This window comes from Mytilus trossulus, chromosome 1 (genome assembly GCF_036588685.1).
Source record: "Mytilus trossulus isolate FHL-02 chromosome 1, PNRI_Mtr1.1.1.hap1, whole genome shotgun sequence".
Lineage (NCBI taxonomy): Eukaryota > Metazoa > Mollusca > Bivalvia > Mytilida > Mytilidae > Mytilus > Mytilus trossulus.
In genome coordinates this window covers 14,957,264-14,984,744 of record NC_086373.1, presented here as the reverse complement: position 1 = coordinate 14,984,744, position 27,481 = coordinate 14,957,264, and the positions used below count along the sequence as shown (strand labels likewise).

The 27,481-nt window shown below is 31.6% G+C and overlaps 1 protein-coding gene across 1 annotated transcript; it reads right to left on the bottom strand.

Annotated features, from left to right (window-relative positions):
- Positions 1-85: 85 nt before the first annotated feature.
- LOC134716195 (uncharacterized) lies at positions 86-25,483 on the bottom strand. The gene is made up of 15 exons (XM_063579034.1): positions 25,326-25,483; positions 23,654-23,795; positions 21,947-22,107; positions 15,437-15,588; positions 14,899-14,958; positions 12,560-12,707; positions 11,669-11,745; positions 11,165-11,393; positions 9,768-9,925; positions 8,769-8,958; positions 7,330-7,482; positions 5,844-6,008; positions 5,261-5,351; positions 4,363-4,423; positions 86-2,736 (listed from the first exon to the last, which is right to left on the bottom strand). Exons 1-15 carry the CDS (start codon positions 25,432-25,434, stop codon positions 2,185-2,187), a joined length of 2,448 nt encoding a protein of 815 aa, XP_063435104.1. The 5' UTR covers positions 25,435-25,483; the 3' UTR covers positions 86-2,184.
- Positions 25,484-27,481: the final 1,998 nt, after the last annotated feature.

The following is a 27,481-nucleotide window of genomic DNA, read 5'->3' as shown; positions in this document are numbered from 1 at the left end:
CCGTTTTCATACATTTCATCACTGTCAGGCTGGTAGAGTTTCGAAAAGTAGTCCGATAAATGCATTAGCAATGCTTTCGGGAGAGTTGCATATATTATCATCTTAGATTATTTCAGGTTAAATTTTGGACGAGATAGTTTTATTACGTTTAATAAGTTTCCAAAAAAGTCGGATATCTCATTCAGCTGCCTTATTAATGTCATCGTTAGTTTGTTGTATATATTGTTCATTTGCAGCCTGTTGTATCTTTTGGAATTCATGTTTTGATCTCTTGTATAACTTATATGAATCGTGATGTATACCTTTAGGCCGACCATCAAAAACCCAGGCTATTAGTAATGCTCGTTCCTTCTTGTGGTCAATCTTAACACCAGATGTCCAGTACGGTTTAGTTAAAGGATTAAATTCGCACTTTGGAACTGTTTTATCCGCTGCAGCATACTAAATAGTCACCATATCGTTGTATATGGTATCATATCGTTGTATATGGTATCAATATCTGCATTATCCGAGTCCATTTTCTTAATCAGAATTTGAAAGGGTTCGTTTAAAAATTGTTAATGTTCGATTTGATCTTCAGTTATTTTATGCCATAATGGTAGCTTACGAAATGAATTCAATATTTGATGAGGATTATGTTGCAACACTATCTCGGCTAAAACTGGTAAAAGATCGGATGTACTTCTAACCGATCCCTCGCTAAGTATTTCATAAGACATAAGTTGCCTATATATACTATCATTCCTAAGAATATAATAAATCATTGGTGTCTTATTAATAAATGTATAATGTAAATGTCCGTGAGAATCAGGTGCGACACAGATCACACATAACAATTCAACTACATTTTCTATTATTTTGTTTTATATTAAAGCAACATATTGGATTAGATTATATAGATAATGTATATGTTTAGGGTTTTCTTGCTGTATTACACATCGAAAGTGTAAGGATTAATATAATGAACGGCCGGCAGTAGGAGGGGGTCTTTTTTGGGGCAGTCCTGAAACCCCGAGGTTTGTTAAACGACAAGAAAAATATATTAGAATATGCATTTATAGCTGAATTTTATACCGAAAAAAATCTTATTTTCTGCAAAGATTTGCATTATATTCTACCGGCTTAAGTGGGATATTGTTTTCTGATGCGCGCATGTTTTAATACTAGTAAATCCTTCGCATCATTTGTAATGTGAAATTAAAATTACTAATTAATCTAGTCTAGATATAAACGTTAGCAATCATTATCCAGTTACAAAAGATATATCACGAAGCAAGGTACAATTGAATTGAAAAAAGTCACTTTGCGAGTAAAATATTGAATCATGCTTATGATAGGGAGAAGCTATGATTTTGTGTTGATTTTTTCCATTTCACATCACAGAGAAGAAGATATTTTTTAGCTATTTTTAACGAATTAAATGGCAATACATTTAAAATAACTTAGTCAGAATTAAATAGTATAATTCCCTCCCAAATTCCAAATCTTTTAAGTAAATGGCTGTTATTGTATAGGAATTAGAAATATTTGAACAATTAATCCTTTGATACAGTTAAAAAGTATATAAAGATGTGTTAAGGACTGACACAAACTGAGTACGAAATCATGATACATGTTTGGTAAAAATATTATTTCGAAAATTCAATGTGTGAATAAGATTTTCAAAATCCTACACATGAGTATATGGATTCATGCTTGTTTTCAAAGTATTTGAGTTTTGCATTATCAAATACATATCAAATAATATCCCTTACACACTTTATTATCTTCTGTATTGAAGCAAATTGAATTGAAAGATCTTTAAATGAAAGATCTGTCTTTCTGAGAAAAGAAATAACTATATATAAGTAGATAAAAAGAAAAGTTTCATAAAATTTTGAAATATCTCCGCCGCATGACTATCCGAAAACTGAAAAGTGTGAAAACCAATTTGATGATTGAAAGATTCATGAAGACTGAAAATAGCTTTTTAAATATGAATCTCATATCGCAAACCCCCGTCTTTTTTTTTTATCGGAATGTTATATTTGTCACTTACAAAAATTGTCAATTTCTTTGCACCTTATGAAAACTGGATAGACAATATGGAATTCAATTAGTTTTGATATGGGGAGATAACTTGTTTGCAACAATTTTTAGTTAATTTCCATTGAACTTTATGCTCCTTTTGTTTCCTTCATTCTATCATATGAATTCCTCAGTGGCTATTTTGTCAATTACTGTTCTTACGATAGGTTCGATTCTTTCATCTTCATTCCTGTTCTGGTAACCTTTGCAATATGAATCGATTGTTAGACTTGTCTCTTCCAAAGTCGATCTTTCATTTAGGGATGAACGAGGAAGTAAAATGTCTGGAATGTCTTCTATTCTATGCTGTATTTGCTGTCCGTCACACGACACTTCAGATATCTGACTGTCTGTTTCTGAAGATGAAGTATCAGAATCATCATCAGAGCTATGAGTTATAAATTCTCTGTAGGTACCGTCATTCATATCACTATCAATAGGAACGTTATGTGAAGTGTTATTGTGCTCAGACGTCTGCTCTTTGAAATGATCTATTACGATTCCGTCTAACATCGAACTTGCATCATGACTATTAAGTCTATGTAGTCTTGTAACATTAGAATCATCGGCATCGTTATATCGTAATTCACCCGACCCATCAAAACCACTGTCACCACCAAACGTTTTCTTTTTTTCCAGCAAACACTCATATTCGGTCGTATTTGTTGTCTAAAAAGTAAAACAAAAATATTATGACAAAACAAAATGAATGACAACAAATTGAAATATTACCAACCATTATAAACTTATCTCCATTATAAGATATCTCATATAATTACCTTTACAATATATCTCCCGCAACTTCTTTAATAAGATATCTTATACAGTTTTCTTTAAAAATTATGTGAAATATCTTATAAATTATAAATTTTCTCACATTTCTTATAAAATAAATGTAATATTTTATAAAGTATTTAAGATAACTGATATGAAAACATATTTATCTGATATCTTATAAACGTTATACTATATCTTTTATTCATTATAAGATATATTTAATGCTGAATAAGATATATTTTATCCTGCATAAGATATCTTTTATACTGTATAAGATATATTTGTTATATCTTATAAACCTTAGAAAAAATCTCAAAACGTATTGTACATAATTTTTTTAAGATATCTTGCAAAAATAGTGACATAGTTTATCTTATTTGAAATATGAAATATCTTGAAGTAAGAGTATTAGAAAAACTGCTTGCAATTTAAGTTTACTTTATCACATATATTGTACTGATATGTACGTTTTTGAATGACCAATAATAGCCGGAAGTCAAGTTTGGTTTTAAACCCTCGGGGCCAATGTCGATATCAGACCTCAAAATCCATATCAAGTCCCCGAGTTTAACTTCCGGTAACCTGTCAATCAAAAACTTTTTGTAAACAAGTAGTAATCCGAAACAGCTAGACAATCAGGAGAGGTTTCTCAAAGATCAAATGAAGATGCATGTAAATTCATACAAACAAATGCTTGCATTTTAAGTTTACTATATTGTCGGACAAATCAGATCAACTTAAAGAATATGTCTTAAAAATCAACACTGGTACATGATAGACTAAAGCCTTGTGTACATTTGAATGGAGTCTTTTATTTTTTGCTGGTGTGTTTTGTATATGCGACTTTTTGTGTTTATTTGGTTCTTATAACGTGACTCTGTACTTTAAAAGCTCCCGTCAGTATAATATTGTTTTATCATAATTTATATGTCATTATGATATATTTCTATTTTGAATTACAAAATACGGTGAACAGCAAACGTCAAAATTATTCAATCGCGTAATGGAATGAACTATTTGTGGATTCTTATACATTCTATATAACTTTTGAACTATTTTAAATATCGATCTATTTCTGAAATTAATTATTATATACTTTTGATTTCTTAACCCTGTATGCTAATATTGCCAATTAGAAATTAAAAAATTGTCTGTATATAGATTGAACAACAAATAAATGTGACGTATACAATTTTCTGACGTCAGACAAGCGATCAATGATTGGTTTGTAGACAGATGTTTTTGTGTTCTGTTAAATTGTTCCTTTTAAAATTGTTGCACGATGATGACTGCTGTACCCATATTTTGACTGAGGAGTTCGTGTCGTTAAGTCATTAGTTTACTTTTAGACTGCTGTTTATCTTTTCTTTGCTTTTTTTTTTAAATATTTTTTTTTGTACCATGGTGCTCTCGATTTCTTTTCGACTAATTCATGTTATTGTCCTCCGGTAAATTTCGCCTCGCTTTTTTTTGCAATAGAATATTTTTCAATCCAGTTCGGATATTTTTAGAACTTACCTTTTTAATTGACACTGTATAATCAATTCTGGTCTCTTCGTCGACCTTCTTACATTTATGTCTGAAAATATTATAAAAAGTCAGTCAACTGTTTATGAAAAAAAATCATGAATCATATTGATACATCTAGAACGTAATGAGACTTTAAAAACAAATGAATTTGTATTTCATTTGGGAATTATTCGGAATTAATGTAATGCAAGAGAAATATGAAGCTAAATTCAAACGTTCAAAAAATTGCATGTAGTGCTAATAATTGTATTTACCATATTTTCACCAAAATGTCAGTCGAGGTACGGTAAAAGGCAGTTTATGGTGTAAATCAACATACATTTACAATAATTTTACATTAAAGTCGACGTCAAATGTGACGTCATGTATTACCAAATGGCGTCTGGTCGGTTTCCAATACTATTAACTATGATTTGTGTTTATATTATCAGTATTGTTTTGATTTTGTGTAAAGCTGCTTAAAACATCATTCTTTTCTTATATGTTTATACTTTACAAATCATGATGGCTTAGTTGACATACATTTGTAGGAATGAACAACAAAGATGGCAACATAACGTCCAAAATAGTCAACTAAAAAACGGGCCTCATATTAGATATTCGGTCTACGTTGATAGTCTTGTTTCTGTCATAGTCATATTAATAAAGGACATTTGGGTCTATGACACCAATCCAAAGACAAATAACGGTAAGACGTCTATAAGGTTAAAAAACGCCATCTGTTATATCCAATATTGCTTATGTCAGATACATCAAGTATAAAGTTTAAGAGCATTGAGGTACCCATGTCTTATTTGTTGTTTGATTTCTTGTTTTATGAAATCAAGTACATGTGCGGTATATATAGTGAATACAAAATAACACACAATTCCTAGTTAAAAGTTACCTTAATAATCTCACTCCAATAGTGATTAAAATGACGAAAGCAACAACGCCAGCTACCGCTGTGCCAACTACAATTATAATGTTTTGGGAACCTGAAAAAAAACATATATCTGCAAATAAATTATCATCACAATCAATTGGTTTTGCTGAATCTAATGCATTCTGGAAAACATTTTCAATTTTTGTATTTAAAACAAACGGTTTCATTTTTTGACATTACAATGATAATTCATGTCAACGCAGACTACTAAGGAACTGATAACCTCGTCATGATTTCATACATTGACACAATCAACAAATTGCCTTCGAATTGTATGCCTCTTTAAACCAAAGGAAAATATAATTAAATGAAATCCATTATTCAGTAGTGACTTTTTTAACCCGAATTTGTAGTACTTCATCAAAGCAATGTGTCATTATCTGTGTGATAAAACATTTTGAATGCACACAAAAGTAGGGGACCAATTATTCATAACATGAACAAAAATGTATGCACAACAACAACAAAACCGCGACCGAAATTTAATAGATTCACTTCACTAGTTTATAATTCATTAATAAAGATGACCAGCACAAACTATTACCTTGAACTTCCGGAACATCATAGTAAACAGGTTCACTCCACGGACCATTGGTTTTCTCATATTTGTGTTTCGTTCCAACCTCGATTTTGTAGTGTTGTCCATTGCGCAAGTTCGACAAAACGTGAGAACTCTTATCGGTGGACGAATTTCTAATATGGTAAGGTCCTGTTTAAAGTTAAATTATATTTGTTATAGGATTTACCAATTTATTGTGACGTGTCTCTTATGAAAGTGCATTTTCAATGCTTTGATAAGATTGATTTTTGACACTATTTTCCCGATTGATTGATGATTTCCATAAAATGTGAAGTTTGAAAAAAACTACATCGTAATGATCGTTTTTGTGATAAAGCATCACATATATTTCCTCCTTTAATCTCTTTATCTGAAAATTTACTGGGTTTTGCAGTAAAAAAAAAAGCGCGCCCATATAGCCATTGATTTTTTCTTGGCACGATTTTGAAGATAATTTTTTTTTTATAAATTGATTTATTTTTATAACAAGGTTTTCGTTTTCAAGAATTTGGAAAAGCTACTTTTCGAATGTTTTGTCTGCCTAACGTACCTGGTGAAACTTATTCCAGATACGGATTACTTGTACTGAAATGTGTGTCTTGTATTTAAACTGCAGTATAATTAAAAACTTGCAATTAAACTTTACACAACATAATAGAAGGTTTACCCTTACTGTACATTTATCAATGTGATTTCTTTCTTGAAACGATTTCTATTTTTTTTAAATTAGTTTTAAAAGGGTAGAGTGTGTAGACCACAAAAGATGACACGGACAAATGAACAACAGTTACATATCGTCGCTGGTCTTCTAAAATGTTGTAAATACAAGTTTTTAAGAAAAAAATATCTCACAAACAGGCTTTCACACCACATCTTCCTATATCTATTTGAAAATTTTGGCTAAATGCATGGTTTCAAAATGTCGTATGTGAACATGAACATTTTTGTAAATAGCAGTGAAATATAAAAACTTTAATATTTCTGGATTATCTAAGAACTTAAATTATTTTCACAGAAATAAAGACATGTACAATTATTTTTCCCCAAAGCCATTCTACAACGATTTTCAAGATTTCATACAACATTTTGGAAGCAAACTTTACAAACAACTAACATTGGCAATTTTGTAATATGTCTTATTTCACACATTTTGATTGGTCTAATTGTATGCTATTTTGTAACACCAAAGATTTCCTACCGCCCATACCATTGGTGTCAAAAAGTATTTTTAGCCAAAAAAGTCATATACGACATTTTAGAAGCCCAGCGACGATTTGAACATCAAGAAGTATAAAAGATGCAATTATGGTTTTAAGTTTCGGTTAACTTTACTATGATTCCCATTGATAGCTTACGAAATTTGAACTTGCTATGTTAATTTTGAAAATTATATTCTACATAGTTGTAATCGAAATTTGTTTTTTGTTTTTTTCTCTGATATGTATTGAGTATATAACTTATGTATCCTTACCTTTACAGGCTTTTCCCATTGTTTCACAAAATCGAATTAAAAAGTATCCAATAACTCCTCCACTTTGTTGACAAGTATGCCGGTTCCACTGAACTAACACTGCATTATGGTTGTATGGTAATACTCTGTCAATTACTGGTCCAATTGGTGGTTCTGTAACAAAAACCGTTAAGTTTCTAAATCATCGCATGTTTTTATCTCTTACTGAAACTATCGCAATATACTAACATTTTGTGTTGTAAAATGCTAACACAATTAAATTATACAACTATTATATATAGTCATGTGGTGTCTTGTGAATATTTGTCTCATTGGCAATTATACCACATCTTCTTTTTTATAGTAAAAAATGAGAGTTAAAGCTGGTACGGACATTTACACATCTATAGCACTCTTGTTTTCTAGAATCGATTGGCCAATTTTGATAACATATGTCTTACCTCTGTAAAGACCTATTGATAGGTAAAATCCAAAAGAGATTTACCGGGTTTTTGACATCAATGACCTACTACACAATACTGTAGGAGAACTGACAAAAAACTGTAGGGAATAGTTATCAAAGGTATTAGGATTATAATTAAATACGCCAGACGCGCGTTTCGTCTACATATGGGAAGACTCATCAGTGATTCTCAGATCAAAATAGTTGTTAAGCCAAACAAGTACATAGTTGACGTGCATTGAGGACCCAAAATTCCTGTAATTTGCTTCTGTACACAAATTTAAAGCATTATGATACGAGAAGGCGCTAAGTTATTTTATATTGATAATACTTTCTACGTAGAAGACATACTGCTCAATATTTGTTTTTCGGTCTATATGAACACGTTGCTTATCTGTTATATAAATGATATCGTGTGTGTTCCTTGTGTCGTGACTGCCACCCCGTTCCCTTTTCACGAATGTAACCTACCGAACCTTTATTTGTGACATTTTTACCTATTGTGTCTGTTTGTTTTGTTCACGCGTCATTATCAATACTATTAAATTTGATGCGACAGTCGTACAAGTGAAAGGTTTAGCGCTATAAACCTAGGTTCAATCCACCATTTGATACATTTGAAAATGCCTGTACCAAGTCAGGAATATGACAGTTGTTGTCCATTCGTTTGATGTGTTTTGTCATTTAATTTTCCCAGTTCATTATGGACTTTCTGACTGAATTTTCCTCGGAAATCAGAAGTTTTTCTGAATTTTCTTTTTTATTGTAAAGTTGTAGGTTTTGAAAATGCAGGTTAATAGAACGCAAACACCATTCATAACGGCGACAAACAATGCATACTATAAAAAATAATCTCATTATCCTCTATTTGTAACATTATTTCTACATCTATTATTCACCATTGAACGATATAATGTTCAATCAACCTTCATAGGCAAATGTAATTTTGTAGAAGTTATGACAGTCATCTAGAGAATAAATAAACGTAACTACATACCTCCATTAATGTGATAAACACAGTCCTCGTACCAGTATATGCCACTGCTTATTAACAGTCCCTCTTTTGTTTCTGCTCCTAGAGTCAGTCCGTATATATAATCAGAATAATTCCCTTTGCCTAATGATACAACAGTAAACGTATTTATGCTTTCAATATGCAATGGGAAAATCTTGGACTCAATTGGTTCCTGTAAATACAAATAACAGATAAACAGTATAAGTATTTACATAATACGGAGAAATCATCACGAGCTTATGTGTGAAAGCTGAGAAATACACTAACAACTGGAAATGTAAATATCCACAAATCGAAAAGTTACAATTCGATCTATAATGAAGAGCAGTCATTATTTGTTTAAGGTAAGTCATAAAAGACCACAAAAAAAAAATAAGCAAATAAGACGTTTATCATAGCTTGATAGATCAACACTATAAAACGACAACAAATATGGCCTGTACAATAACCACATATTCTTGTTTTTCATCAGGCTTATAAAGGTTAAACGACTGAAATTGAAACGCCATAAGTTTTATGGTCACCATCACGAATTGGTTAAACGATTTGATACTATCTGTGACACAACCCACTAGCCACAATATATTTTGCGAATCTTAGATCTTAAGATGCCAGAATAATCTGATTTGTAAATTTACCGATTGTGTCCTCCTATACCATGTATACCAGATTGCAAAAGTTTTACTGAGTTTGGATTCGCATAACCTACGATGCATGTTTATATAGCAGCAGACATTTTTTTGTTGTTGACATTTTATCATCGGAAACAACTGTAGCATCGTATTATTTTTCATATGGATTAACACTTGCGTGTCAGATCTCAAATTATCACCATGGGTGAGTCACAAATTACATTTACGTTAAAATAAAACAATATAATTAAAGTCGCAGCTCATCTAATTAGGCTTAACTGTAACACATGTTTAAGAAACAACAAGATACAGATATTTTTTTCCAAAGCAAATATACACAAAAACTCACAAAACAAATATTGGGTAACGTTCCATGACACCACACTACAGTTACAGTGGACAATTCTTTGAACGAACTGTTATCAGTTTCAGATGATATTTTCCAAGTTAATAAGACCAAACTGTTGTTCAGCGTTTCTACCTTAAATTGTGTAGGTAAAGCTGGACCTTCGAAGTAATGATACTGATTAACACATTAAAGCATTTAGTGCAATAAAATAATTTAATTATTTCCAAAAAACAACAACATTGTAATCAACAAATAGAAATATTATACTAGCATATATTTTTGTGTAATTTTTCTGTAACTTTTGTATGTATTATGAGTTTATTTGTGCATTCTGCTTTTACTTATACAAATTTCAAAAAACTCACAAAGAATAGATTTCCAATTTCAACGACATTTTTATTCGAATCATCTTGAAAGCAACCGATGTTTATTATATATGCATCTCAACAAATATGCAGATATGTTCATATTTACATATGTTATGTTTATCATACATCTTTTATTATATACAGTTTATCTTGATCGATGTACATCAAGATTACTTGTGTAATACTATAGAGGCGTTGTAACAAAAATGACCCTTCCGCCAGGCAGTTTCATATAAAGGGTTCATACAACACTTCACATGTTAAAGAATCACTTCCTTCTTTCCTCGATTTCGACATAATTGAATTCTACTTATCGCTGAGTCAGTTTGAACTCACATATGCAACACGAAGGGAATTGGAAATGAAAATCAGGATCTTCTTACTCTTCCGGAGAACTTGCAATTTTCCTGGGTTGTTTTTGTTGGGATTCGGTTTTCTCAGTCTTAAGTTTTCGTTGCTGTGTTTTGTATATTATTGTCATTCTTTTGGTCACTTTTCGATTTGTGCTATGGTCGTGTCAGTTTGTCGTCGACTTATGCTGTTGAATATTCATTTTGTTGATTTTAACTCATTTTTTATGAAGTAACACATACTTGGCTTTCGATTTATTTGGTATGACCATTCTTGAGAATGGTAATTCGATAAGATTTATCAAATGTTCCTTTCGGTTTTACATATACAGTAAGATTGCTTGTATACTTGCTGTTTGTTGATAAACAATATCATTGTTTTTAGTGTATTCGTATACTTTGGGTTTTTTTAGGTATCTGGTCTATAAAGCATATAATATTTAAATGAATCATATCACAAAACTTCAGTAAACTTTTCACCAGTAACGTCCTGCAATGCATATTTACAGCAGGGTAGAAAACTAAATACGAATATAAGCAATATCGGTTTTAAATATCTTCCGACTATTAAAGAGCATCCTACATAATGCTACGGTTGTTTGACAATATAGATGAACCCGCAATGATTATTCTTACAATGTCATTATCAAAGTTATTTCTAAATGGAATAAATACTCACGAGAGTTATCAGGAAAAACAAAGATATGAGCATCAGGGACGTTGGGATAACCTCTTCTATTGCTCTGTGTTAGTTCTATCCGATTGGTTTGATTAGGATCAATCAAAGTGTCTAAAGATATTTTTGTGGGTGGAATTAGTATTTCCTTGTTGCTCTCTTTATCATTTAACGTTATGATTGTCACTCTATAGTTAGTTATATTCCCACATCTCTTCACGCGAGGTATAGGCTGAAATAATGTAATGCCATTTTGAAATGTAACGTTTATTAAGTAGATAACGCAATAATATAATTCAATTTTAAAATATGATTGATACGTTTATTTTGTAGATAATGCAATAGGTTTATCTGAAAGAAGTTTATCAAATTCCAAACTAGGAACAACATTTTTTTTTAATATATTTTTTTCTTCGAATTGATATTTCTGTACTTTTCTTAGTTTTTCGTACGAACTCTTGACAATGATGATATGTTACTTGAATATGCAGTTCATTTACCACTCACTTTCCAGTATATCTTTATACACGATTCGTTGACACTTGAGAAATATCCAGGATAAAATTCGGGCACTGCCTGCGGAACTAAATGATATAATAAATATTCATTATTAATATTGTACAACTTTATAATATACATATTTAAAAAAATATGATGGACATAATTTCGGAAATGGGAAATAAGAATAAAACTACAATAGTAGATTTGAAATCAATTGAGTGAGATTAATTTACTTACATTTCACAGAAGATTTCAAATCTCGTCAAAACATTTATAAGATGAAAATTCAATTTAACAAACACATAATGGTGGAGTTGCATGAGTCTTACAAGAACTGAGTCTGGTTTGTCAAAAGGGTGATGTAAGGCATATATATTGAAATATACAGAAGTAATCATACTCTAAAACCAGTTGAATTTGACAAAACCTTTTGGAATTAAGGGTCTTTTTTTCAATCTGTTTGGTCTTGAAAACTTTTTTATAATTCGAGCGATGAGACTTTCGCAGATACAAAGTGTAACTGGCGTACACAGTTTTAAGAATGATATACATGCTGAGTTTGTTTGAAGTAAGTGTATATATCTTCATTCTGTATTCGTATTATTAACGGCAATATTGAGTTGGTAATACTAAAATGCGCAAATAAAATACCGACCTTTTCATAGTGTATTTAGGTTACAGTAAATGTTTAAATCTCATTCATAGATTAAGAAGATACAAATCAAGAAAGCAAACAAACTTAAAGGAATTGCACGAATTCCAAAAGTAGCGATACCGGATACGTACTTTGTTCTATGAATGCATCACCTACCATGCGAAACGTTAATTTATTTGAACCTCATTATCCCCATACACCCTTAGTTGTATAGTATTTTAATCCTTATATTGGCTACTAACTGTCATCGTCTGTTGTAATTGTAATTGTGAAGGGATAACTCCAGAATCCAGATCGGTTCCCATTTCTTGGAATGACATCCACTATTATATCATGTTTCGTAAAGGCTGTCAAGTTGGTTAAAGTAACGCTACAGTTGGATGGCAAAGACTAAAACAAATTTTTCGACATTTGATTAATACACCTTAAAGTACTTTATTGCTGTAACTGTTTTATTTAATAGGGTCTACTTGTGATAACAGCTCATATCTGCATTTTCTTGGTTCCAGTTTTTATCCGGATGTAAATATTGGGTGACTTTACTAAACCTTGTCTGACACATTGACGTTATCGGACTGATAAAGCTTATTTTTCACATTTGAATTTAATATAAAATAGAGGCAGAAATTAATTTCATATTTAAAAAAAAAAACGCATGATGTTTGTGTTTTTCATACTTTGAAAGATTTATCAAATGCTTAACTTTTACTTGTTGTTTAACTTTTCATCGTATGTGTGTCAAATTTACGAAATTCAATTATTTTTCCGGAAAAGGCAAAATGAAACTTAATGTAACTTAATGGTAGAGTCAAATGACTAGCAAAAACAATTATTAATGTTCATTTTTTTTAATTATTATTAACTGTGCTTATTCAATAGGCGAAGGGGTATCACAAAGCCAATGTTTCAAATAGTTTACCATTGCTTGAGTAAAAAATATCCAAATAACAATTGTGCACTAACTTGCTGTTAGAAAACAAAGCTATTATAGTAAGTCAATATCTTATTTAGATTTCTTGATATAGACAACAACTAACTGTATTTGGATGGGAACTTTTTATTTTACTATACTCGCTTCAAACCAACAACCTTTTACTGTTGCAATTAGTTAAAATATTTTACGAATTGATAAGTTTGTTGGAGATGAATGCAAACTGCGATGTGGTATACTGTTTGAACCATTGCTTATGGGATACTCAAAAGCCTATTGAATACGCACAGTAAGACATTTTAACTCAACTTATTCAGCAGTACTTTCTGAATTATTCAGTAATAATGATGGCCTAGCCAGTGAGTAATTGTGCAATACGTTATATGGTTTGTTATCAAGTAAGCTACCGTTGACCCCACTGTGAGAAAATAATCGATGAAAGTATAGACACAAACAAATTCTTTTTCTTCAATGTAAATACTGACATTGTCTTATGTAATGATCCTACAAAATGCATTTTCATTGACGTTTTTAATCATTTATCAAGACTTGGTTTTAAATCATCATTCGATCATAAGTATATAAGCTCTCGCAGACTATCAAGAACAATTAATAACAATATGTTTATGTCATGTAAAATATACGAGCTGGTATTCGAACTGAAAATGACAAATACTGATTGGCGCATTTGTTTGTTAAAAGCTGGGAAAATAACAGTAATACTTCCTGATATTCAAGGGTTAATAGTTATCAAAGGTACCAGGATTATAATTTAGTACGCCAGACGCGCGTTTCGTCTACATAAGACTCATCAGTGACGCTCATATCTTAAACCTTATTTAGAATCTGTAACTCGATGAATTGAATTATTAATGATTTTACTACTAAATTGGTCTGTTGTCTGGATAGGGTTCAATGTTTTAAGTCTGTTGGAACAAGCGAAATCATTGAAATTTTGAATTGATTTCTTCGGGGTATAAAATACTAAAACTTTTGTAAGATGTTATTCATTATAAGCTAAATAATGAGAAAAGTAAGATAAATTTCAATTGAATAGCGTTAAAATCTGATAATAAATATAATTTTTGTATTTTTTACTTGCATGTTATTCTGTTTTTTTCCTTCTGTATAATACTTTTTGTTATTCTATGAATAATGTTCCTTTCTTATTGAGCAGCATTTTGTTAAAATGCCATTACAAATATTTGCCTTACCAGTGAGTAAGCAGATGTTAAAATTAAAGTGTGTGTTACCCCGAAAGCTACAGTTATATACGTGTTTTACTGAAATAGAAGCTGATTGTGTTTGTTTTCTTATTATCACTTCATGTTTTAGAGATAAGTTTTGATTTGTATTAACAACGTTTTAGCTTATTACAATGATCCGTGATAAGTTAACAAATAACACAAAAATCAACCCTTTTTATCAATTTATTATATTATCATTAAACATTATAAAAATCCTTTTTACAGAAAAGAACTATTAAAAAAATGCAATGTTACATTTTTTTCTTTCTTCTATTATTTAAATGAATCTTTAAATATTTCCTTCAATTCTGATTTCTAAAATTATGTCACATTTTACACATGTGTTTGTGACAATAAGAAAAATTAATATCAGGTGCGCCGGCTCCTTATATGCAATTCTTACGTAGTTATAAAAATGAAACATATAGTCTGAATAAGTCATATTCCATATGTATTTCCTTTCCTGAAAATAAAGTTATGGTAAAAATATTTAAGGCTACCAACGTAAAGGTGATTTTTTGCAGTAAATGCGTAATCTAAAACTGATCAAGACAGTTCGAAGTCTGTGAAAAAATAAGTTTCATACTAAGATGTAGACCATTTAGTAACACAAATCACCCTATAAACCAGTGTACATAGCAGATTACCATTAGTGACACGAATTTGTCTGTAGATGGATCTCAAGACACTGAAATAATTCAATAAGTACAAGACAGCAAGTGGATAAAGATGTCAGGCATCTAATAGCTAATTAGGGGCATCTCATAGCCTGCCTGTAAAATTTATCATACCTATATCCTTCAAAGGAATTTTTTTTTTTCTAGATCAGAATATAAATCAGTAGGCATGAACACATAAATAACAATTCAGTATGGTTGTGCCAATACTATAAGTTCTTCTTTTAACAATACATTGACTGAACAGAACAAATGAATTGTTACCTGCCATTCCTTCATAGTGTTGTTTTTGGTATATTCTGATCTGTACCGTATTCGAAACTCCATTCCTTCATACGTGGATGGACATTTCCATTCCAAATGAATTGTAGATTTTGTTCGATTTGTCTGAAGGCCTTTAATTGCTTCTGGTTTAACTATAAAGAAAAAACATAACACTACAACACTACAAAGACATAACATTGCGAAATAAAAAAAGGGAACTGTAGAGCCTAAATTTCTTTTTCTTACGTTCGTTTGTGAAAATAGTACTGAACATAAGTTTGTTATGAGCGTCACTGTTGAATCTTATGTAGACGAAACGCGCGTCTGGCGTACTTAACTATAATCCTGGTACCTTTGATAATCTTTTGATCAGTTTAGTTTCCCCTTTCAAGTGCAAGAAGCTGACTTGAACCTGTTAATGATTATTGTTAGCGATAGAAATGAAAAAATTCCCTGTCGAGGCTCCTTCAAGGACATGTGAAATCCCAATTAAATCAGTACACGGCAAATAAAGTTGTATATCGCTGTTCGAAAGTAATAAATCGATTATAAGAAAACAAATCCGGGTTACAAAGTAAAAACTATATGAGGAAAACAACAAAACAACAAAACAACAAAACACTGAAGTGGAACAAAACAAAAACGACAATGCAACATACATAACAAAATGAACATTTAGATACCAACTGACATATTCCTGACTTGATACAGGACATTTTAAGTGCCAGTCTTTGTAAGAATCAGGCAATTTAGGTAAAAATCAAAACATGATCAGAAAAAACCCACCGAGCTAATCATTCTATTTAATACTAACAATCCTCCTGAGTTAAAAATTATTAGTCTTTCGTTTGTGCGTGTCTGGTAATATCAAATAATTCGGTTAGAAAATTGGTTAGAATGATAGCAAATTACAAAGTTATCTCCCCTTATTCGTTAATTTCTAGTGCATTTCAACCAAATTGTATCTTTTATTACCAGAACAGAAAACAGAAATGAATGTTATTTTTGTGCATAACTACATATTATGAACTGAAATTAATGTCAAATTGGGTGGGTTTTTTTGGTCATGTTTTCACCACTGCCTGATTCTTAGGCAGACTGGCACTTAAGAACAAATGGTGGGTTGCACTTTGTTTTGTGGCACATCAAACCTCTAAACCTTATTAGCACATTCAATGTCAAAAGTCAACATTTCGATTAAAAATCAATGTGCATTATTTACAGATATCATAAAGTCTTGCAAGAAAGCTTTTGAATTGGTTACATGTATAAGTGCACTATATTAAAGATAACATAACATGAAAAATAATACACACATACAAAATATAAGACTCTATATATGCATCATATAGTGAAACAAATAAAAGAAAAAAGTTCATTTAAATCAAACATTAACATTAGAAAGCCAGGAAAGTGTGTATAAATAGAAACCGTGGAAGCAATAAGATTCTTTATTTGAGACATAATTTAAGCGAGGCGAAAGATACCAGAGATACATTCAAACTCATTGGTTCAGAATAATCTGACAACGACATGGCTAATAAAAAAAAGAAACATACAAACAATAGTACGCAATACACAACAACGAATACTAAAGACTAAAAAAACAAACCCCTCTTATACTGGGGGTCGATCTCAAGTGCTCCGGATCTTTCTCCATGTGTGTCACTCATCGTGTTGCTCATGTTAGTACAAACAAACCTGGTAATAAGTTTAATTCCGTAGGTAAAGATCTTGAAAAGGGCTAGGGATCGTAGTTTTCACAATAGGATCATATCCGCTATCATCTGTGATATTCAAACGCAAATTTTTCGAAGAGATCATTTCAACTTCACCATCTGGAACTCTTGGTTTGATAGCTTCTTTATGGTCAGCATTCCTCTATCATGGAAATCATAATAGGAATACAAAGCAGCGAATATGGTATCGTATAAATTGAGATATATATACTCAGTATGCAGTCGCTGCAGGAATGCTGCTACATAGAAATAGAAAGTTCCCAATTGGGAACCCGAAATAATCTCTTGTGTCATAAAGTTTTGATTAAACCCGACTCTCATTGTCAATTTTTAGATGTACGTCAATATATTAGGAAGACTTGACTGTATATGTCGTACTAAGTATCCTGTATTATGGAACGCCACGACTGCCTTATGTTAATAATCAGCATTATACGCAGTGTTCACAGTATTATATGAAGTGATCACAGCATTATATGTAGTGCTCACAACATTATATGAAGTGATCACAGCATTATATGCAGTGCTCACAGCATTATATGCAGTGTTCACAACATTATATGAAGTGCTCACAACATTATATTAAGTGCTCACAACATTATATTAAGTGCTCACAACATTATATTAAGTGCTCACAACATTATATTAAGTGTTCACAACATCATACGTTTTTTGTTGTATGATGAGATTGATGTATGATGAGATTTATGAATGATGAGATCATTCAGTAACTTCGTTTTTTAGCGGAAATTACCGAAAACATAATTGGTAAATTACGGTAAATTAATGCCCAGCAAATAAATTTTAACAGTTATTATTATATATGTGATCATTAAGGCAGTATACAATATTTAAAACGGATTGAAATAAGTAAATTAAGAAGTATGATAAATTTAACCCAAGTTTATTCCACACCATGCAGGGCATTTTAAACTTATTTTGAGGATTAGTTTCACCATATTCACAACTTAATATGTATATATATTTACTAGAACACATCCGTGATATCGCGGGTCTGTGACTGAATTAAAGAATATAACTATGCGTAAGCCTTATTTTAGTATTGATATTGTCATCTGATAAAGTCATGCCGATTATAAGATGAAGTTTTCTCTGCTTTTAACATCTTTCTGTTTGAACCCGTCGACCTGGAACTTGTCAATTTAATATTGGTATTATTGATTTTTTTTGGAAAACAAAAGTCTCTGGAAAGGAGTATTTTTTAATCAACAGTTTTGTCCTTTATGATTATGAGTTATGAATAAAATTGAATCTTTGATTCGCTGTTTTACGTCTAACAAATTGAAAACTGTGCATGCTGTACCTATACGCCTTATTTTAAGTCCAGATTTTTATTATTCGTATTGCCATCTTAGAAAGTCATACTGATTAAAGTACTACAATCGGGAACAACGTGACAATGATTGAATTAAGTAGTTTTAGCCCTGTGCTAACGACCCGTGTATATCATGTATATAGCAAAATCTTAAATACAGCGTTTCGTGGTACTCCTGTCAGAATAATGTAATAGTTAACAGGTGAATATATTATTGGTATCGATTCGACCCGGAACTTTTTAATCATTGGCAATATTAATTATGTGGAAAACAAAAGGGTCTGGAGTGATGTTATTTTTAATCAACAGCATGGTACTATATTAGTTATATATACTCTCAGATCAGTACTTTTAGTGTCTTTTTATTGTTGGGATATACAAGTACCGGCCCACATGCACGTTCACTCTATTTTCTTGTTAGATCATATGTATTTATATTTGTACCCATCTAATGAGTTAATATAAAAAAGAAGATGTGGTATGATTGCCAATGAGACAACTATCCACAAAATACCAAAATGACACAAACATTAACAACTATAGGTCACCGTACGGCCTTCAACAATGAGCAAAGCCCATACCGCATAGTCAGCTATAAAAGGCCCCGATACGACCATGTAAAACAATTCAAACGAGAAAACTAACAAGCCTTTTACAACTGATTTTCATAGTTCGTTCTTATGTTGTTCTGTTACGCCACTGTCCCAGGTTAGAGGGAGGATACCAACATCCCGCTAACATGTTAAAACCCGCCACATTTTGCATATATGTGGCCGTCCCAAGTCAGGAGGAGCCTTTATTTCAGTGGTTGTCGTTTGTTAATTAATGTGTTATATACATGTTAGTTTTTCGATCGTTTGTTTGTACATAAATTAGGAATATTTTTCGTTTATCATTTCGGGGCCTTCTATAGCTGACTATCCGGTATGGGCTTTCCTCATTGTTGAAGGTCGTACTGTGGCCGTTTAGCTGTTTAAAATTTCTGTGATGTCATTTTGTCTCTTGTGGAAAGTTGTTTCATTGGCAAGCATACCACTTTTATATATATATGTACCGTGCAAACTGACGAACAAACGTAGTAAACGTTTTATTCATCATCCCCACAAACTCAGTTTTCATAAGAGATGATAACTTTAAATGAAAATGTTAAACAGGGTCTTGAAAGGGTAAATTTTTCTATGAAAGTTTAAATTTCTATATAAGACTGCTGATCAGATTTAGAAGACAATCTTAGTACTTGCCGTGCTAAAAAGCTTGTAAAAAATGGAATAATTGACGTGAAGTTATGTTTAACACCTACAGTGAAATGCTTTAAACTGCATTTTCCATATCTGTTAAATACTTATTCATGTAAAAATGCCAAATTCTGAAAATCGATGCCAAAAATGACTCTATCATGACATATATAAGCTAGCGTAATATGGCACCTATGTGTTATAGAAAGCTGACTGTTTTATTTAAAAGGTAATTAAGCTTTTTAAAACTGAGTACGGACTATAAAGTGGCACCTTGCTAAATTTCTTCAGTAGGAAATGAACTCGAGAATATATCATACAAATTTTCCTACGATATTTCATTAAATAAACTTTTTATTATTTAACTTACATTTTGCAATTCGTATTTCTTACGACGAACAGAACTACTTCAATCATTCACCTCTCAGTTTCATCTTTTCCTTACTTATTTCAATCAGTTTTAAATATTGTATGCTACCTTATGATAACATGATTTTAATAACTTTTTAAATTTGTTTGCTGGGCATTACCGTAATTTGCCAATTATGGATTCGGTAATTTCCGCTAAAAACGAAGTTTACCGAATGATCTCATCATTCATAAATCTCATCATACATCAATCTCATCATACAACAAAAAACGTATAATGTTGTGAACACTTATTATAATGTTGTGAGCACTTGATATAATGTTGTGAGCACTTAATATAATGTTGTGAACACTGCATATAATGCTGTGAACACTGCATATAATGCTGTGAGCACTGCATATAATGCTGTGATCACTTCATATAATGTTGTGAGCACTACATATTATGCTGTGATCACTTCATATAATGCTGTGAACACTGCGTATAATGCTGATTATGAACATAAGGCAGTCGTGGCGTTCCATACTGTATCTCTAGTTCGATGGGATAGGTGCGTTTAACATAGTCACCAAATTTGGAATCATCAAGAGAGAGGAAATTATCTATATAGCGGAAAATGAAAAAAAAAAAGGATACTGCTAACCTCTGTTTTTCTTCCGTGGAATTTCGTGTATGAAGTCAGCCTCATAAGAAAAACTGAACGAGTCGGAAATCATGTTAGGATAAAAAAAAATGACTACTGGACTGATTGTATGATGCGTTTTTCCTTCATTTTTAAGGTCATTTATTGAATGTGTGGTATAAGGAATCATTTAAAACCCGATTCACTTATTTGTGATGCATTTCTTTAGTTAATTTCTTAATGTTAAGTTAGGACTATGTTTTCTTCATTCTGTTTTTTCCGAATTGAATGTCTGGCAAACAACGTTGTATTTCAAATATGCAGGTCATGATTAAACATTTGTATTCGTCACCTAGAGTCCTACTACTTTGACTTGACAATAAAATCATCACATATACCAGGAAACGCGCGTTTCGTCTACAAAAAACTTATTAGTGACGCTCGGATCCCAAAAAGTTAAAAATGCTAAATAAAGTACGAAGTTGAAGATCATTGAGGACAAAAGTTCCTAAAACTTTTGCCAAATACAGCTAAGGTAATATATTCCTGAGGTAGAAAAGCCTTAGTACTTCAAATTTCAAAATTTTGTAAACAGGTAATTTATAAATATGACCATATCAATGATAATTCATGTCACCACAGAAGTGCTGACTTCAGCGCTGGTGATACCCTTGGTGAATAAAAACTCTACCAGCAGTGGCATCGACCAAATGGTTGAAAAAATTCAATATAGAAACCAGGATTAAATTTTGTATTTACGTCAGACGCACGCGCGTTTCGTCTACGAAAGACTCATCAGTGACGCTCGAATCCCAAAAAGGTTTTAAAGGGCCAAATAAAGTACGACGCTGAAGATCATCGTGAACCAAAATTCCTAAAACTTTTGCCAAACGCAGCTAAAGTAATATATTCCAGAGGTAGAAAAGCCTTAGTATTTCAAAAATTCCAAAATTTTGTAAACAGTTACTTCGGCACTGACATAATTTAACAAACCTTTCTAAAATTGTCAGTTTATAAATTTTGAAATTACTAAGAAACTAATGTTTCACCTCCTACAGCCAAAATTGTTTTCAATTTTTTAATTTATAAATATGAACATTTTAATGATAAAACATGCTCAACTGATAGCAATTTTACTTCATTTCAATTTTTACTGCATGTCTGCATACATTGTTTATGCGTTAAAAGAGCAGATAGGAAACACTTACCAGCTTGTTTGTTGTCAAATTGAATTACTCGAGTCATTGATTTATTTAAATGAGAAATCTTCAGTGTGAAAGTCGTGTGTCCGACTTCACCAGTGAAGTCTAATTTCTGCAAACATCTGTCGCTTAGCGATACTTCGGTAAAAGATTGGAAGGAGATATAACTGTATAAAAAGAAGAACAAATATGTCATTATCTATCAGTGTAAATGTTGTTTATAGACGAGAGAAAATATATCTAACCCCTGTTCCTCTGTACCTAACAGAATATATACAGTGACTTGATAGATGAACACTGAACAAGTCTATACGTAAAGTAGATTAACTAGTGTTAAAAACCTCTTTTAAATTCATTGATACAAATTTTCTATTTGGAATTTGGCTGTGCATCAATGATTTTAGGGTCAGAGTTAAGTTCAATTGACTGCGACAATCACTCATTAATATAGTGATATATCAGAGCTCTTCATCTGGTATACAGGGTGGGAGAATCAGGAGACAAACATATTACATGTACGTAGTTTCTTAACCGTTACGGTAGTAAAGGTAAAGTAGGTTAACCTTAACAAGTTTCATATAGGGTATGCGACACATTGTTCACCAATTATCTGTGAAGCAAAATGTACAATATATGATGAATTATTCTACATTAACAATGACAAATTTTTAAAATTCCTAGAAGAAAAACTTCAACCGTGTTGAATAATAGTTTTAGATTAATAATTATCATGTGTCATGCTTTATCGTGTAGTAACGGAAGTCATTGTTTGATTCGTCGAACTTGAACATCCTTAACCCTAAGCCGGATGGTTTTGTTTGAATTACCCCTAATTGTTTCAGTTGAAACGATTTTTATTGCAAGACAGGTGGACATACGATAATAAGCGATGACAACATTTCATTCTGGCTCAATCTAATAAAAAAAAATCTTAGTATTCTCTGTCTATCATTAGATAATAAGTGAAAGAAATATCTGATCGTACAGTGGATAATGGAAAAACTAGATATTAATTGTGTAAAAAATAAATTCCATTGATTGAATTAAATATTTGTATATTAATATGGCTCTTTATCTGCTGCGCTTCCTAACATCCATGGGTTTTAAATATTAGGCTATGAGAGTTCCTCATGAAAGAGAATCTAGAAAGCGCTTCGGCCGCATGGAATTCATAAGTGTTATTTCATTTTACAGAACTGAGCCGATACCTGGAAAGACCTGCTGGAAGACCATCAGTCTCAAATGTGTCTTCAACTCAGTTTTCAGTAGTTCAATACTGACATGATTAATAAAAAATGATTAAAAAACACATCATATAAGTTCCATTTTAGACCAAGGTCGAATATAATAACCGATACAGCTGTATTCCTAAAAACGACAAAACAAAAAATCCAAATCAATCTAAGGTCAACACAATTTTTTATAACATCAAACGTTATTAAGAAACTAAGGTTTTATGCAACTTCATCAGGTAAAGTTGACCTAAGATGAATTCGGCAATTATGTGTTTTTGGGTCAGATAACTATTACCGTCGTCCTTGGCTTCTAAATATTCGACTATGAGAAGTTATAATAAAGTTAAATTCATATAATTTATAAGTGTTGTATTCATTTTATAAAAATCTAATTGTGATGTAGTTCAAACGATAAAACAATGTTTATACTAACAGAGTTACATTCCATTCCTTTCATTTAGTTATTAAAAATACTTACTTTATTTCGTAAGACACTGTTATGTTGTAACTTTCTTTGGTGTTTCTTTCATGATTGAATAATTTTTCCATGTCAAACCAGCAGGACATTTTATTCCAATTAAAAACAAAGCAAGACCAGGAAACTGAAGACAACGGATATTCTAAAAAATGAAAAAAAACAGTTTGGAGTTCAAATTGTTCAAGCGAAACACCAAAACTCAAACTTACAAAGTTATCTGACTACATCAAAATGCGTTTAATTTGATGTAAAAATGTATGAGGTTCAAGTATTTCATGTAAAACAAATACAAACAAATTATCCTAAGACCATTTGCATTGAAAATACTTTTCTATTACCATTGACCATACATTTGGTGTATTTACTGTCTTCTGATTGGTTTAAAGAATTAGCTTTATTTTCAATGTTATCAATTTTTATGGCAACACGCCTACTCTAACGTTGTGTAGGTATACGCAAACATCTGTGAACGTTGTTATTCGTATTAATATATATCTTTGAGCCTTATTTTTGATAGAAATTTATTTATAATGAATGGCAATAATTTATTTTGAATTTATTAAACCATAAAATTAATTTTTGACTCTTGATATTTATCCGCTTCGCCGATTATTGAATGTGAAGAGTCAAAAATTAATTTTATGGTTCAATAAATTCAAAATGAATAACAGTCATTTATTAAATATTAAACTTCATTAATATGGAAAAAAAAAACATTTTAGCGACTGATGCTCTTCAAACATGAAATAATTCGTTATCATATATCGAGGCTAGGAATACAAATTATTAGTGGTATTTGTTTTTCTACAGGGTTAAATTTCTGTGTTACTATTGGGATAAAGGAGAGAGAAAACAAAATATATTTGATAGTCTGTTAGTCTCAGTCAATTTGTCACTTTGTATATAAACTCATCATAGATACCAGGATAAAAGTTTTATATTTAGGCCAGACACACTTTTCGTCTTCGAAAGACTCATCAGTGAAGCTCGAATAAAAAAATATTTAAAAGGCCAAATGAAGTACGAAGTTGGAAAGCATTGAGGACCAAAATTCCTAAATTTTTTGTCAAATACAGCTAAGGTAAATAAACTCATCATAGATACCAGGACTAAATTTTGTATATACGCCAGACGCGCGTTTCGTGTACAAAAGACTCATCAGTGACGCTCGAATCCAAAAAAGTTTAAAAGGCCAAAACAAAGTACGAAGTTGGAAAGCACTGAGGACCAAAATTCCTAAAAGTTTTGCCAAATACAGCTAAGGTAATATATGCCTGAGGTAGAAAAGCCTTAGTATTTAAAAAAATAAAATTTTTGTAAACAGTTAATTTATAAATATAAACATATCAATGATAATTCATGTCAGCATAAAAGTGCTGTATATTCCTGAGGTAGAAAAGCCTTAGTATTACAAACGTTCAAAGCTTTGTTAACAATTAAGTTTTTATTATGAACATATCAACGATAACTCAAGTGATAGTACACCTAGGTAGTGTCGTTCTCATTAATATATTGAACTATAAAAAGTCTTCGACTTGATATACATTAGGCGTATACAGACTGCAGACATGTTTTGTTTCACTCCCAAATTATTTTTCTTAAAAATGTTCACAAAAGACAAAACGAATCTCCCAATAAATATGAAATAAATTGATTTATTACTATTACTTACTAGTATTTTTGTATTTGCATCCCTTCGGTATACTAAATTCATGATTTCCGCTAACTAAAGTCCAAAGATAGACAAAGTGCAGTAGTTCCACTACCTTGGTTGACAGCATGGCTTCTTTACAATTTATTTGAAGTCATTCTGCATACAAGTGTAGAATAACTACAGACTGAAAAGAATATATAACAGTGAAATCCAAAGTCTATACCCACAAGGCAAATAAAATTAATAATCTAAAGATTCAGAATAAGAATCAATTTCTCGATTGAACAATATGATTCTGTCTCCAGGTCTAAAACGTATCAAATAGTTATCAAAGGTACAAGGCTTATAATCTAATACGCCAGACGCGTGTTTCGTCTGCATAAGACTCATCAGCGACTCTCAGATAAAAACAGTTATAAAACCAAACAAGTACAAAGTTGAAGAGCGTTGAGGACCCAAATTTCAAAAAGTTTTGGCAAATTCGGCTAAGGTAATATATGCCTTGGAAACTGAAATCCACAGTATTTTGAAAATTTCACACTTTTGTAAAGAGGAAATTTATATAAATGACTATATAATTGATATTCTTGCAATTGAGAAAACCATGCTGACAAGTGCTGACTACTGGGCTGGTGATACCCTCGGCAACGAAACGTCCACCAGCAGTGGCATCGTCCTAGTTGTGTAAATAGTTATCAAAAGTACCAGGCTTATAGTTTAATATGCCAGATGCACGTTTCGTTTACATAAGACTCATCAGTGACGCTCAGATGAAAAAAAGTTATAAAGCCAAAGAAGTACAAAGCCGAAGAGCAGTGAGGACCAAAAATTCAAAAAAGTTGTGATCAATTTGTAGATTCACAGAGAACTTATTAATCCCAATTACTGCATGATCATAAAGGCCTTTCTACGAAATTCTACAAAATGCTTTTGCTTACATAGAAGCTATAAAACCAAGATATTCAAATAGTGAAGGTCAAATCATGTCTTCGTAAACGGACGACATCGCAATTGGTCGATTTAACTTCTGTTTCATAAATGGCGATGGAAGTGTTCCAATTGTTGTAACTACGATCCCGTCGTCATTTCCTCGATTGTGACCTACCGAATTGCACTTAGCTACATGAGCAACAAGAAGAGTGACAAATGTTGAGCACGCTCCGCTTGTTCTTTCAGAGCACATGAGATCATTATCTGCTGGGTTTTTTTGTGGGATTCGTGATGCTCAATCTTAAGTATCAACTATTGTGTGTCTTTTGATGGTATTTCGGGGGGTAGGGTGCCATTGTATTACCAGTTCGTTAACGACTAATGTGTTTGGATGTTCCTTTGGTTCCTTTCGCCTATCTTTTAATACCGCATTTCTGTATATAAAAAGTGACTTGATAATGTAAAAACATAGAAACTGTATTATCGTTAGAAAACAGAAGTAAAGAAAGGCAACAGTAGTATACCGCTGTTCAAAACTCATAAGCAAACGTGTTATTTACAGAAATCTTATCACACTCCTTGACTAACAATTTTGTTTGTCTAGCTATATAATTCATTTTGTCGGAGGGCTAGCTCAAAATTTAGACTCGCTTCACATTCGTTAAATATTCATGATATTGGCATCTGGTCTTTTTCTAAATATATCTATAAAGGGTATGTTGATTTTGTGTTATAGAAGAGTTCAATTTCATTCGTAGTGTATTTAATACTTGCATGAAAACTTGATAAATCAATGTTACTGATAAAGAACAAGCGTAATTTAATTGATACAGGAACCCACAGTTGATAAGTCTACAAAATGTAAAACTGTTGACTTTTGTGAAATATGACTTTCCTGACTGTTAAAATGATAGACAGTATTCTACAAAACTAATTAGAACTATTTGACTACATGTTTGTCGCAAAAATTACTATCATGTCATGTAAACAGATGAGTTGTTAAGGTTTATTATATATGGAAGTGTTTAACGACCTTGACTGGCTTTTCAGCCCTCGCACGGTCGGCTCGGTGCCGGAAGGCGTTTGTTGAGCATTAACATATTTTATGCCGTTGGTCAGGAACAGGTAGTTGAGGACGCCATATGTAGGCCGCCATCTTGGTTTTGTTGAGTTGTTTTTCTTTGTTTACTATTTTTGTTGTTATTTCTTCACTAACGGCTGCTTTCAGGGCCAGTTTGGTCAGC